This window comes from Ictalurus punctatus, chromosome 13 (assembly GCF_001660625.3).
Source record: "Ictalurus punctatus breed USDA103 chromosome 13, Coco_2.0, whole genome shotgun sequence".
Lineage (NCBI taxonomy): Eukaryota > Metazoa > Chordata > Actinopteri > Siluriformes > Ictaluridae > Ictalurus > Ictalurus punctatus.
The window spans coordinates 16,324,755-16,340,000 of NC_030428.2; the positions used below are offsets into that span (position 1 = coordinate 16,324,755).

Below are 15,246 nucleotides of genomic sequence, written 5' to 3' on the forward strand. Positions count from 1 at the left end.
GTAATAGTATACTATAGTATAGGTTATAGTATAGTATAGTATAGTATAGTATTGTATAGGTAAAAGTATACAGCTTATAATATAGCAATAATATGTTTGCTGAGCCATTGCTTTTACTATGGGACTTAGCTGATTAGAAACCTCTGAATAGTGATTTTGATTTGACTCTAACATCCTCTCAGGCTTCTGTAATAAATAGTTGTGACCTTTGGTTGAATGGCATACCACTCTTGTCTTCCCTTTATTCGTGATTATCAACATAATAGGCGTTATCTGAAGCCTTTTAGCACCACTGATGGTTACGAGAGAATGCTTTAATAGATTTCAGGAGAACAAAGGTAGGCAATGTTTAGTTGGCCATGTCAGTCTTTTTGTGTGTGGAGAAGTCCTGCATTAAAAACCCCATTCACAGGCCTGGTTGATGTGTAATTAAATGTGATTACCGAGGCAGTATTTGTGTGTCCTTTCTGAGGTCGCAGATGCACGCTCACATACTCGCACACACTTGAGGGTAGCAGCAGGTTTCATCCCCCTTCCTTCAGTTCCTGAGGGAGCCTGTGAGGTTTGGTGGCTCATGGGAAATTTTGTGCATGCCTGAGTCCACAAAGACTCCCATTCAGTTGCATGCATGCTTGACCTCTCACAGTTCAGCACTCTGCTTTGTGCTCGCGTGACCCCACACTGACCAGGGGCTTCCCCTGAGGTCAGCAGTTCAATCGGATGCCTGTGTCTAATTTCATCCCGGATAGAGTACCCCTCAAATCGACACTGAAATCTGCCCAACTGGTCCACAGTCTTGCCCCCTTTTCTCCTGTTCTGCTGGGACCTAATTGCAATTTTCAGGGATTATGTGTGGACTGACAAGACCCTCCAGCCAATAAGCTGAATAGTCAGGTTGGTTCAGAGGCCAGTGGTATACAATAGCCAGACTTTTCCTGTCTTCCATCTAAACCTGCTCTGTAAAACTCCAGTCCCAAATCCTGTCCTTAGAGACTATGTTAATGCCCGGATGGTGTACACCGTACACAACCTCACTGCTCCAGGTGGGCCACTAACACTGCAGGAGGTGCCTGTAGTCTGGATTCCACAAAGCTCCTGTTGCAGATCACCATCCCTTATTCCTGTTTCCCTTTCCTGCTTTCCTGCTCATATCTATGTCTAAATGAAACATCATGTAAAGACGACTTAAGTGATGACAGATTGGGGAAATTATGTGACTTTGACAATGATCGATTCTGTATTGTGTGTCCCTTTCTATTAACCTAACATCCCACAGTACACAAATGTAGGCAGTTATTATGGACGGAGGATGTTTTTCCCCCTCCTGGGCACAAGGGGCAGCACATGGCGCGAGCATGATGCTGTCGCCTCCACTTCCTGGTTACGCGTCGAGGAAATACTGTTATTGGACATGGAGTCGTGAATTTCTTCACAAAGTATTAACGTCAGTTATAACGTGTGCGGTTATTAAAAAGAAAAGTCGTTATTAACGCAAGTAGTTGGGTTGCTCGTTATTGCTAGACAACGAAAAATTAAAAGAATTAACGATACCGATGGTAACATAGGACTTAATATCTGAGGGGAAGTGAGGACGTGGTATGTAACGTTACCTGAATTTTGTCCGTCTAGTAAACTAGCTAAGTTTGTTTTTGTTTGTCTTTGTAACGTTAGTTCACAAATAATATTAATGTAAATACCTTGTGTTTCGGAGTTGAAATATTTACCTATGCTACGTGGTTTAGGTTTGAGTGTGTGTTGTGTTTGTCCACCACAGAGCGCCACGTCACAGACTAGTGCAGGAAACATCACTTACCCAGGGTCCTGCCTGGATTACACCTGTTTCTCTTAAAACACTTGGATATAAAAGCTGTAACCCCTGAAGAAAACTAAAATGACGTCTTCTAACTGGGGTTTAATAATGAACGTGGTGAACAGCATTGTGGGAGTCAGTGTGCTGACCATGCCCTTCTGCTTCAAACAGGTAAACAGACGGGAATTTTTTTCTAAAGGGTATTTCTACATCCACAGTCTGTGCCTCATGTTGCAGTCTGTCCTGTGCATAGTGACACTCGTTTACCTGAGACATAGCTAGAATATACACTGTCTGAGCACTTCAGTTGGGACACTTGTGCACCTACTCATCCATCTAATCAGCCAGTCATGCGGCACAGTTCAATACGTAAAATAACGCAGATACATGCCAACAGCTTTGGGTAATGTTCTCATCAGCCATCAGAATGGGGAAAAATGTGTTTAAGTGATTTTGAACATGGCATGATTGTTGGTGCCAGCCAGGCTGGTTTGAGTATGCTGATCTCCTGTGGTTTTCACGCACAGCAGTCACATCCATTTACATTTTATTGACATATTATTTACATTAACATTTATCCAGAGCGACTTACATCTATCTCATTCATACATCTGAGCAATTGAGAGTTAAGGGCCTTTTTCAAGGGCCCAACAGTGGCAGCTTGACGGTGCTAGGGTTTGAACTCATGACCTTCTGAGCAGTAGACCAGCGCCTTAACCTTTGAGATACCACTGCCGACATTCAACGAGCAGCAGTTCTGTGGATGGAAACACCTTGTTGATGAGAGAGGTCAACTTGTTCGAGTTGACTGAAAGGCTGCAGTAACTCAGATAATGACTCTCTATCATTGTGGTGAGCATCTCAGAATGCACAACCCATCAAACTGTGAAGTGGATGGGTGACAAGAGCAGAAGACCACATCGGGTTCCACTTCTGTCAACCAAGAACAGAAAGCTGTGGCTGCGGTAGGCACAGATTCACCAAAACTGGCCAGTTGATGACTGGAAAACGTAGCCTGGTCTGATGAATCTCGATTTCTGCTGAGGCACACAGATGGTAGGGTCAGAATTTTGTGCCAGCAGCATGAATCCATGAACCCAATCTGCCTTGTCAACAGGTGGAGGTGGTGTAATGGTGTGGGGAATTTTTTCTTTGCATACTTTGGGCCCGATAATACCAATCAATTAATCATGACTTGAATGCCACAGCCTATGTGAATATTGTTGCTAACCATGTGCATCCTTTCATGGGCATAATTTACCCATCTTCTAATGGCAACATCCAGCTTGATAATGCACCATGTCACAAAGCAAAAGTCGTCTCAAACTGGTTTCATGAACATGACAATGAGTTCAGTGTTCTTCAGTGGCCTTCCCAGACTACGTTTAAAGCAATAATCTAATTATTGACCTTATTCTGAATAAGACAATATTGTGATTAAGGTTTTCACATGAGTTGCTTATAAAATACTCCTTTCATGTTCCTGTTTACATGTTATAGAACATAGATCGATTAACGGCACACATCATTACGTCCCTACGCCACGCCGTCTGACGTTCCCTCCAGAATTTCACGTATCAACATACAGTTCGTCTTCGTTATGGTACCGTATACAGTTTTGGGTGTTTCATTTTTAAGTGCAGTTAATTATTTGTCATGCTATACGTGCAGATAGATGACTGCTTGATGCCATGGGCTGTATCCGAAACCACATACTTACCTACTATATAAAATATAGAAATACATGTATTTCGCCTACTATATAGCAGATAAATACGCAGTTTCGGACGCAGCCGTGCTCTCTTGTTTGCTGTCAAACGATTGAGCACTGCCGTGTGTGAACGTGTCCTGTTGCAAAATGCGGTAAAAACTCTGACACAACATTAATAGTGTGATTAAGGTGTGTACATGTCTATGATGCACATCAGTAATGCAGCTAAAATAGGAATACTCCACATGTCTTAATTCCATTTGTGTTTACTTTGTGTATGACTTTAACCGGATTAAGGACATCAATAATTGCTCTTTACATGGTAGTTTCTTAATCAGAGTATTGTCTTAATCGGGTAAATATCGGATTATTGTTCTCCATGTAAACGTACTGACAGTCACTGGATATGAATCCAGTTGAACACCTTTGGGATGTGGTAAAAGAGGAGATTTGAAGCATGAAAGTACACCTGAAAAATTGATAGAAATTGCGTGATGTCAAAGGAATTTTTCCAACATCTTGTGGAATCCATGCAGGAAGAATTGAGGATGTTTTGAGAGCAAAGGGAAGCCCAACCCAGTATTAGTAGAGTGTTCAGTGAGTGTATATTTATAGCTCTGCCACTGGATAGTTTTGTGACTAATTCAGTATTTGTAAATCACATAAATTCATGGACAGACAAAAGGATCTACCCATGGGGCCACTGACAAATTTTATGCTGTGAGTGTGTGTGATGTAAATTGACAGGCTGAAACAGGAGACATCTTGACTTATGGTGCCATTGAACCTGTGATGTTTTGCATAACCTGACAACTGAAGCTTACAGAGCATCAGCTCATTTACTTTAAAAATCTGAATCAATCTCAGGTACCAAATGATAATCGGAAAAGCTCTGGTATGGTATATCAGAGCCAGAGAGACTGTAATTTTATTTATTTTGTTCCACTGGGGGAAATCACAACCCACCAGTATCAAACTTTTGTTTATTATTTTATAGATTTAGAGGTTTTATAGTTATTAGCCTGTTTGAGTTGCATGAATTGAAAAGGTTTAATCCAGACCTTAATCAGTGAAAAACAAGTAGGTCTCTAAATATGTAAATTTTAATCCAGTGTATTTTTTGGTAGGTTTGGTAGGAGATTCAGGAATAAAAAACTCAATGGCTCTGATATATAGGCAGATTATTATTGTACACGTTTGAAGAATGAGCTGTGCAAAAGGGGGCAGTGGATTTTAAAATTGTATTTTATTTATTATCATTTCTGTTAACCCTGCTAAATTACCTGGCTGCAAAAAACTTAGAGAACACTTGGTGTATAGAAGTGGGATTGGTGTACCTAGAAGTGTTACTTGTGCAACGTCTGAGTGGACTCAGTTTCTTAGTAATTAATTACATTTCACTACTGTAGTTAGGAATGCTTGGTTCTTACTTTTTCATGTCCCTTTTCAGATGAAATTGCCATCAGAGTTCTGAGCATCAGTCGATTCTAATCCAATACTGATGTAGTCACAGGAACTAAGCCCACTCTTAGCAAGCTTATGCTGCTGAAGTTATGTGAAACATCAGATGTATGATTGATGTCTTGTATTCACATGCATGATCTGTGGTGTGTCTGTTCATTCAGGGTATAAAACACAACAGTGGAATAGAATGGAAAAATATGCCAAAATTGATTTAGTATAGATTCAACGTTTCAGAATAGTGTCAACCCCAATATCTGGTTGAGTAAACTGTAGCTTCTTCTGTGCTCTTGTGTTGTATATTAGCAGGGAAAAATCCTATGTCCCCCTGATTGGCCTATGTCTGTATTTTTTCCCCCCTGTCATACAGTGTGGTATAGTTCTAGGCACTCTGTTGCTTTTCTTCTGCTCGTGGATGACCCATCAGTCCTGCATGTTTCTGGTCCATACAGCCAGCAACACTAAGCGCAGGACTTACGCTGGACTGGGTAAGAATGACAAACACACCACTGACCTTTTGAAAATGACATTTGGCAGCAGCACTGTGTTGGTGTTTCTACCCAAATAGTTGCTCTGCATATTTAGTTTAGGATTTTTTTGTTGTTGTTTATTCAGACTCGAATACCACAACAGCTGTGCCCAGATTAAAGATATATTTTTCTCTGCAGCTTTTCATGCTTTTGGTAAACCAGGAAAGGCACTTGTGGAGCTGAGGTCAGATATGTGATCATAACTCAAGTCAGTTTTTTTTTTTCCACCAAATCATTCCAATCATTTTTTGACAGAGCTTTGTTTCTCTCTCTCTCTCTCTCTCTCTCTCTCTCTCTCTCTCTCTCTCTCTTTCTCTCTCTAGTATGATTGGCTTAATGCTTGGTACATGTATCGCATTCTACGTGGTCATTGCAGACCTTGGATCAAACTTCTTTGCCCAACTTTTAGGCCTCCAGGTAAGCATTGTCTCCCTTTTTAGATAACAGTGTAACAGCGGGTTAAATCTGAAATCACATTTGTTTTCCAAAAATCACATTTTTGCCATCCTGATCTTTATAGTCCACCTTAAATCTTTCTTGATGGTCTGATTATCCAGGGACATTTCATCAAAATGTGCTATGCTGTGTTCTGAAATAATAATATTTACATGAGGGAAGGTGTAGGTACAAAATGGACTAAAATAGCACAAACAAACTGATCATCCTGGGATGTGTCATGGTCAAAGACCAGCCTTTATTAATTTGTCCATACATGTTTATTTTATTTTATTTTATTTTAGAATTGATCATAGCTATGCCACAGTATATTTGCAACAGCCACAGAAGATATATTTAGAACGCATTGATGTGAATGCTTAGAAAACATAAGACATGGTTTGTTTGCGGGCTCCTTTGCATATTGTTTATGATTATTGCAAAGGCCAAAATGATGCTAATAACTAACAGTTAATATTGACCAGATGTGTTAAATATAAGAAGATGTCTCTTTATCTGAGATATCTGATGCTAGTCCATGTTCCTCTCACTTCCGCAGGTAACACGCAGTTTCCGTGTCCTGTTGCTCATTGCTGTGTCGCTGTTCATTGTGCTACCTCTGAGTCTGCAGAGGAACATGATGTCATCTATCCAGTCATTTTCAGCCATGGCACTGATCTTCTACACGCTCTTTATGTTCACGGTGAGTCACTTACATGATAGTTTTCAGTAAAGTGAAGCACCTGCACTGTGTTTTTATGGTATTAACATTTGTTAAGGACTCGCCTCTTCTCTATATTTTGCCCTGAGGGAATGATTGGCAGACAATATTTCCAGCTTGGTTTATTTTAAACCTTTTTAGAGGACCGGAATAGTTTTATGTTTTAGCAACGTTTATGGATTGCTTATAGGACACACTTGATTCAAGAAAGGAAATTTCACAATCTAGTGATTATAGGATTAGAAGATTGTGTGTGGCACATTTTGAAGTCGATTCAGTTGTCTCAGCTATTGTCATTTTGTTCTCCCTGCTTCCATCCTGTAGTCCAGCATGTCTTGAGAAATGGGAGTTTGAAGTACCGCTGGACATTTCAGGTTTTAGTTTTATTTTGTTATTTGTTGTTCGCGTGAAAACATTGCTTAGTAGTATTCTCTCACCTTGTGTTTGCTATGTAGCATTATGTAGTATACTGTATATGGTTCTGTTTACAACCTACCAATCATTGCCGTGGGAGCAGAGCCTCAGTGGTTTATATGGATCCTCCTGATCCTGTTTGGTTTTTATTTAGTTGACATGTTTAACCATAACAGAGTTCGTTTTTAATTCTAAGGAGGTCCGCATGCTTTGAGGGGCCTGATGCATTTTTTGTGCTCACTCCAACTCAACAATACAAACTTCTAGTGAAAAACATTACGCATATATTAGCACACGTTACTGTAATATTAAGCTGAATCCATCACAAGCTAATGAATGTTTTCAGTCACAGCTAATGCATCAGTTTCATTTCATGTAATGGCCTGGCCAGGCATAAATGACTCATAATTCAGTCTTGATAATGGTTTAAATCTGATATAATGTATTCTGGCTGTGCTACCAACTGCAATAACAGTGCTGATACAATAGTTTTACAGAGTTGTATTTGATGCTTAATGTCATAATTTTTTTATGTCCTCAGCTTAACTGTCATCGAATCATTTGACAGCTTTTTAGTGAATGACGTTTTAATGTATAGATTCAGGCCATGCCTGTAGTTGCTTTGTAATATGTTGATACTTGAGCCAGTTTGCTGGACAAGAACCCTCCCAGGCCCGTGTTGGTCTGGCCTTTAACCCTCTAACCTTAATGTGTCTTCCCTTTGCCCCCTTCTCTGAACCAATCTACTCCATGCGTGCCCTGCCTCCCTGATGGGCACTGCCTTGACTGCTTCTAGATAGTGTTGTCCTCTCTGCGTTACGGCATTATCAGTGGGTCATGGGTGGACAGAGTGCACCTGTGGCGCGTCAAGGGGGTCGTGCAATGTCTGCCAATTATCGCCACTACCTTCTGCTGCCACCCGTAAGTAGCCTACGCCCTGGACCGAGGCATTCTACCATCACGGGTTCAACATGATCACTGCATTACCCCCAACTCTCTCCACCTGCACCAATCAAACATCTTCATGTGTGTTATTCATTTTTGTGTGTATGCGTGACATTCTCTGTGGTTTGCTGAACAGGGCTTATGGTTGTGGTTCATTGAAGAGCTTTTCTGGAGTCTTGCTCACTTCTTTCGTTTCTTGCTTTCTGTTTCCCATGACATGTTGCGTTCTCCAGAGAATCACTGTTTTCTTGTGCTGGGAAAAATGTGTTCCTCAGGTTTGTTTTCATCAGGTGGTTGGCAATGTAGATTGAAAGCGAGCTAAAAATATCAAGGCTTGAATTCACAGATACAGGTGAATCGTCACTCATGGGGCTGTAACATTCGCCTGTGTTTTATTAGCCAGACGTTTCTTTTAGTTCCTGTTTTTAACTAGGGGTCTCCTCTTTTTCCAATGGCCAATCTGATGGTCTGGTCAAAGATTGTTTCCCCTTGTCTCCCTCTCAACCTCTTTCATAACGGGACGTGCTGTAACCCTGCTGCTTTCCCCTTCACCACAGATGGTGCTCTCGTCCTTCAAACATGGCCTCCTCAGTGGCCTGTGGCTCAGCAGAGTCATTTACGTACGCTGGGACGGCGTCTTTCGCTGCATCCCTATCTGTGGCATGGCATTCGCCTGTCAGTCGTAAGTACTCCCCTTTCCCTGTTCCATTTCCCTCTTCCTGTGAACATGTTGGACTGTAGTGACCTTTTCTTTGTTGTCGCTTTGTATGTAGAGATGAAGTACTCAATGCTGGCTTATAACGGGGCACCATTTTCATTGTGCAAAAAGACCAGCTTCAGTGCAGATGTTGAGCTGCCTTTTTTTTTTTTTTTGTCAGAATTAGTTCGAGTGTGTGGTTTCGTTGTGATGTAGGCAGCAGAAAGCTGGAAGCTGTCAGTATGTGAGGTGTAATGCACTGAGAAAATGGACCCCAACTGCTAGCAGCGACCGCACTGAACTCCTTCTGCAAAAACAATCAACAAAAATCATTCCTTTTCTCCTCTCTTTCTGTATGTGGAATGCTTCATTGGGGCACTAATGATACTAACTTTCTCACTGCGATAAATGATCTTTGCCATTGCAGTCGCCATTAATCAAACACTCCATTTGAACAGAGTTTACACAGTCTCATAGACTTTGCAGATCATGTTTTTAAGAAAACCAATTTTGGCATCTTTCTGAATTAATCATGGACAGTGCATATTACTGCAGTTTTGTAGGTTTTTGTACTTCCAGAAGATGATGTTCATGGCCTAATGATGTTTAGGTGAGATTTGTAGCTACGAGAACCCAAGTGAGGAAGAAAAGGTCCAATGTGCTCCAATGACTAGTACCATGTTTAGGTTGCCAGGAACTGTAACTGATTAAGTGCTAACTAAGGTTAACTAGTTAAGTGAGCTGGTTAGCTAGTTGAGTACATTAAAACTGACTCGTCTAGAAAAAACCATGTATATGCCATTGACATCTCATAGCCAACAGTTTGGCTATGAGATGTGGTGTTCTGTCCTCACACTTCACGTAGAAAATAATACTTGTCTTAATTTTCTGTCAATTTCTGTATGTTGAACTGTGAAATGTATGTTACTTATTCTATAGCTGGAGAGTTATGATAACTTTGTGCTGTATTTGCTCAGTTTAAGAGGCATTTTCACATACCTGTGCACTTCTGATTCTGAAAAGGTATGCACCTAATAAAACCAGTTTTACCGACAACGAAATCATGCCTCGGCCAGTGTGTGTTGTGCGGCAGGCACCGTGATTGAGAACAAGTCTCCATGAATCATACGTTTAAATATAGCCTGCATATTGAATAAAGTTGTTGTTTTTTTTAAGCTATAATCTGTGTACTGATAGTGCACTATCTTTGGGATCTGCCATTTTGTAGTTTCATGAAAACATAGTGAAGAACATCTAGTGTACTCCATTAATCCCATAATGGCCCATAATAGGTATTGTATCAACAAAGTACCTTAAGAGCCACAAAAGACCCATAATGCACTGTTTTGTTTGGTTTAATTCCCACACACGTTTACTGAGGAATGCTGCACGCTGAAATGGGAACGTCTCTCTGGACTTCTTGAATTGTTTACAAATGTTAGGAGTGGATTAATCATGTTTATACTCGTAAGTGTTCAGTTTATAGGAGGCTCGAATGCTTTATTGTCTTTAGGTTTAATAACTGACAAATAATAGTGTGGTTAATGGATTTGCTAATGTTATGCATGCTATTGTGACAGAATGTTGCAGAGTGATGTGCAAAGCAGTGTGATGCAGTGTACAATTGTTTACTCCAATCAGGAATTCTGTTCCCTACAACGGTGTTCTATGTAGTGCTCCTCATTTGACCAAGTTAGGGTGAATAGTAGATGATACAGCAAAAAATCTGTTTAAAGTATTATGACTTGAGGCTTTCTTTATACCTCCAGGCAACGCTAATGTTGTCCTCTTTTGTACAGTTGTTAATGTTGTTGTAGAGGCGACTTTGGCAACTTCAGTTCATGTTCCTCTGAGTCAGTATTTTGAAAGAGAGAACTGTGTTCTCGCTCTATTCATTTAGTGCCCCTTCACTCCCATTCTTCATTTGCATGTTCTTTCACAGCCTGCTTTCTCCTGTCAACTTAAGTGTGTGAGAGGTGTGTCAGAGTTTCAGGATGGTGTGTGTGTGTGTGTGTGTGTGTGTGTGTCAGATGGTGATAGAGTGGAAGAAGTATAAGTAGTGGGTTACACTGTTAATGAGTACAGTGATGTAATGCAGCGCTAGTGGCTGACAGTTAGCCTTTCTCTGCGCGCGCACACACACGCACAAACTCTTAGGGTGATGAGTGATGCTTGGCTCCGGCTCTTTGGACACTGGTCAGAAGTGCGACACATGATGCCACTTATGCCAATCATTAGAGCAAAGGCGAGCCTCCCCTGTGTGAGGACATTTGACTCTCAGTCTGACCAGAAAACAGCCCTTTCAGCACCCCATGTATATTTCTGATGAAGTTTACTTCACAGTAATATGCCCCCATAAAAGGTTAAATGCAGCTTAATACCTTATTTTCTAGTGGGGGTAAAACCCCATTCTTTGTGGATCTTGAAGGTAGTCGATTGTGTACAGATGTCAGTAAAAGTGACTTGCAAAAAAATATTAGAATCAGCTTAATCCCAGTTATAGTGTTGTAGTGTAGTGGCACTATAATGTGTAAACACTGATGTTATTTCTGTCATAAAATATTTATGACCCGTCATATACACTTGAGTAAGACTTTCGAATAGGTTGAATCACAAAATAATTCAACACTTTAAACAAACTTTAGCACTATGAAGTAATTGCGAAGAACACCCCTCCCTGTGTAATCTGGTAAAGCGTGAGTTTACTAGTTCTTTCACAGTGTTTCTGATAATAACAGGCTCAATGCTGTGCTTGTAGAAAGGTTGTAAATGCAATTGATTGTCGGTACTACTCAGTGCAAGCGATTGTCTCTCCCGTCTCCTCCTGTCCCTGAGTTTTATTGCGAACGGGTTCCAGCTATGAGATTGGCTGGCCTCTGGCACCAGACCAGGCTTTGGCTAAAGAGCACATAACACAGTGCTGTATATTCCAATAAAACTGAGAATGTGCTCAGACTGTGTCAGAGAGAGAGCGAGAAAGAGAGAGAGAAAGAAAAGGGACCCAAACAACAGCCCAACCTGGCAGAAAACTTTATAACATTCTAAAAATCTGACTTGCACTTTAGTCACTAATATATAGCCATAGTAAATTCCCCATTTAATGTTTCATCGGTCTCTAGTTTTATTAGTTTCTCTAGTTTGTCTTGATGACGCATGGTTTTTTTCCCCGTTCTTTTTCTGTGCTTTTTCCCTCTTTTTGCTTCCTAGAGATAGCTAGCGCTTCATCATTTTGCCAGCCCATCATCTGTCTTTCCCCCATCTCTCTCTTTATGTTTTGTCTTCAGTTCATGTGAAACAAATATCGAGCTTTTCTATCAAATTCTTCCTTTTCTTTTCTTGCACTTCTTTGCTGTTCTCTGCTTAATACTTGAGCTAACAACTTATTATGAAGCTCCACAGTAGTGTATTATGTTTTATTTGAAGTATGTAAAATAGAATTTATGTGACTACCAATACATTTAACGTGCTTTGACATTAATTTCACATTAAAGTGCACAAGTACGTACGGTGAGAGATCGGTAGTTCTGTGGTGTTTGTGGGGAGGTGTAGGGGGCTTTAAGTGTACAGTAAAAAAAAAAAAGTTCCTCTTTTCCACAGGCAGGTGCTGCCTACCTATGACAGCCTGGATGATCCCTCGGTAAAGAGAATGAGCACTATCTTCACCTCTTCTCTCAATGTCGTTACCACCTTTTACATTACAGTAAGTATGTGTTCGTGTATTTGTGTGCGTATTCAATTCAATTTTTATTTGTATAGCGCTTTTTATAATGGTTATGGTCTCAAACCAGCTTTACAGATATATAAACACAGGATACAGATTTTAAGTGTGTTGATTAATCCCAATTGAGCAAGCCACCAATCTACTTGCTCATCTCCTTAATATGTTAAGAGGAAGAAACGTATGTGAAAAAGAATTTTCTGTTTCAAACGATGGCTTGCAAGTTTACTTTTTTTTGTTTTCTTGTGACGGCTATGATATAGAGCTATGATGGCGGGACATGTTTTCTCCCATTTCCCCTTTACTACACCAGGGACTAGATTAAAATGATTATGCTTACACACTTATTCCTGTTTCTAAGTGTAGCAGACACAGACTGAAACATTAATACAAGCTAGAAATAAATGCTCATTTAGCCTGTGCTTGTGTAAATCCCCACCTTACATATTTCATTATATATGTTTTATTGTCCAAATAAATGCAGTCATGCAAGCCACTGCCTTGTTAGAGCTTTTTTTTCTTTTCTTTTTTTCAACATGCACTTAAAAGAACACTATAAATAACAAGAACAATTCTTCAAATTGAAAGGGCAGTCCAGTGTTAAATATATTCCCCAATGTGTTGTGTACCTTTACCCACAAGAATCTTCTTACTGGACATTCCCAGGATATTCACTAGTAGTGAGCTTCCTGTTTCCCACACCGTCTCTAGCATCTGTTATTTTCCCAGTGAAGCAAGCTTTCTGCTTGGGAATAATAAAAAAAAAAATGGATAACACTCATCCCATTGAGCTCTCTCTGTACATGCAAATTAGTACGTTTCCACTGCGAATTACGGCTCTTAATCTTAATGTGAAATTGCTCTCCTACTGCTTTCTTCCTAATTTTATCTGTGGAATGTGGTTTATTTAGCAGGAGGCTCTTGTCTAATTTGGATATAGTACCTGTATGAGCTTAAGGTTCCAATAAATTAATTCTGTGCTTTATTGATAAAATGTATTTTAGGCATTATTTAACCTTATGGTTTGGTCAAAATCATGTAGTAATGCTGAAATTCTCATTTTTAAGGCAGTATTATTTTTTTAAAAAAGTGATTTCAGTTGACCCGTTTGCATTATTGTAGGGAAAAGTATTTTTTGTCATGCTTAATTTAAGTCAGAAATTCTGAATCAAATCACTTTTAATACATCACTTAAATTTAAAAACTGCTTTACCTGTTTTCTGTTTGGTTGTATAGATTTTTAGTATTCTCTATCAAAAATGTTACTTTTTATTTCCATGGCATTCAGCGTTAGAGAATCACATTTGGCTGATCAGTTTTTGCGGTTGAAATGACAAAAGCATCAGGAGACAGCTCTAATTAAGTGGCAATTGCGTTCATGGTAGACCTGAAGTCTTCCTCTATCCTCTGGAGAGATCAGGTGTCTGTTCACCTCTCACCTGCTGTAGTTTCCATCTAGTGCCTCAGGTGATTACTCTCTTCTGTCTCAGTGTGGCAGCACACTTGTACTCTTTCAGTTTAAACAGAAAGAAATAGGTAGTGTGAATGACAGAAACAGTCTGAATGGCACTTTTCTTCCACCACATAAACATCAGCCCACTTCATCAGTCTCCGACGTCACCCTCTTTTAGTCCTCCATAAATATTTTCAGGTGGAATGCTATTTAAGACCATGACAGATTTTTTTTTGCCCTATTTCTCATACAGCAGCAAATAAATGTTACCTTGAGAGATAATAGTGCTTTCATGTGTTTTTCAACTGCTCCTGCATTTCCACTTTTGTATTTCATAGCCCCTTGCTTTCTTACCCTGAACAAATGCAGAGAAGGAGGGGCTGTGTACAGAGTAGTGCAGGAGATTTGTGGTGCGCTCAAGGACTTTTGTCTGGTGTTGTTCCTAGAGGAACCCTCTATTTACCTCTGTGGATAGATCAAGGCCGATTTGAGAAGCGGGGTTCTGTTGCTTTTTCACTATACCGTGGGCATGCAGGGGCCAATGGGATCAAAAGACCTTTGAAAAAATATGTTTCTTGCATGGCTCTGCACTATTGTTTTGTCAAGTAAACACTACCACTGCACCATCTGGAGTAATTATAATCTCACCAGAGTGATATTACCATGATCTGTAGTTGAAAAAGAATTTTAATATTAGGATGAACACAAATGTATTACACAGAATTGGATGTATATAGTCCCTCTTATCCAGCATTATCTAACCTCCCTGTTTTTATTTCTGTCTTTGTTTCCATTCAGGTGGGGTTCTTTGGCTATGTAAGTTTCACAGACACTATATCTGGGAATGTGCTGATGAATTTTCCCTCTAACCTTGTGACGGAGATGATCCGAGTGGGCTTCATGATGTCTGTGGCTGTGGGCTTCCCCATGATGATCCTGCCCTGCAGGCAGGCCATCAACACCATGCTGTTTGAGCAGCAGGTAAGACAGGACCGTATCATAACTGTGCTTTTTAACTAAACCATCTTGCACCACACTAGCTTTGGGAAACAGAATCCATGTCAGAATCCCTGCTAAACAAACTCTTGGTGTATTTCACAAGCCCACTTGTTATGTTTATCATTCTGGTCTGTACCTTCTTGGTGGTTCCCATTAATCTCATGGTCCCGTTCCAGCTAGAGTCATCTCTGACCTTAGTGGCAACAGGAGCCATGATATAAGGAGTTAGGCAGCAGCTACAGAGCAGACAGGTTCAGGAAGGAAATAAAAGTGTTTGATTGATGAAGAGAATGAGAGAGCTGCTCCATAAAGCAGCTGAGACACTGGCTTACTGTGTAACTGCTGCTGTGCT

At 40.2% G+C, this 15,246-nt stretch overlaps 1 protein-coding gene across 5 annotated transcripts in view; it reads left to right on the top strand.

Annotated features, from left to right (window-relative positions):
• The first annotated feature begins 1,367 nt into the window (after positions 1 to 1,367).
• Positions 1,368 to 15,246, top strand: part of slc38a10 (solute carrier family 38 member 10) — a 26,378-nt gene continuing 12,499 nt past the window's right edge. For 3 of the 5 annotated variants that reach the window (XM_017483323.3, XM_017483326.3, XM_017483325.3), the window contains exons 1-9: positions 1,368 to 1,596; positions 1,775 to 1,981; positions 5,353 to 5,470; positions 5,651 to 5,696; positions 5,836 to 5,929; positions 6,507 to 6,650; positions 8,585 to 8,709; positions 12,322 to 12,424; positions 14,694 to 14,876. In XM_017483323.3, coding sequence (XP_017338812.2) covers positions 1,892 to 1,981; positions 5,353 to 5,470; positions 5,651 to 5,696; positions 5,836 to 5,929; positions 6,507 to 6,650; positions 8,585 to 8,709; positions 12,322 to 12,424; positions 14,694 to 14,876 — 903 coding nt within the window. In that variant the 5' untranslated portion in view covers positions 1,368 to 1,596; positions 1,775 to 1,891. Of the gene's footprint in view, positions 1,597 to 1,774; positions 1,982 to 5,352; positions 5,471 to 5,650; positions 5,697 to 5,835; positions 5,930 to 6,506; positions 6,651 to 7,878; positions 8,004 to 8,584; positions 8,710 to 12,321; positions 12,425 to 14,693; positions 14,877 to 15,246 lie in introns of those variants that run through there. The other 2 variants (XM_017483324.3, XM_017483327.3) reach the window with 2 other exon arrangements.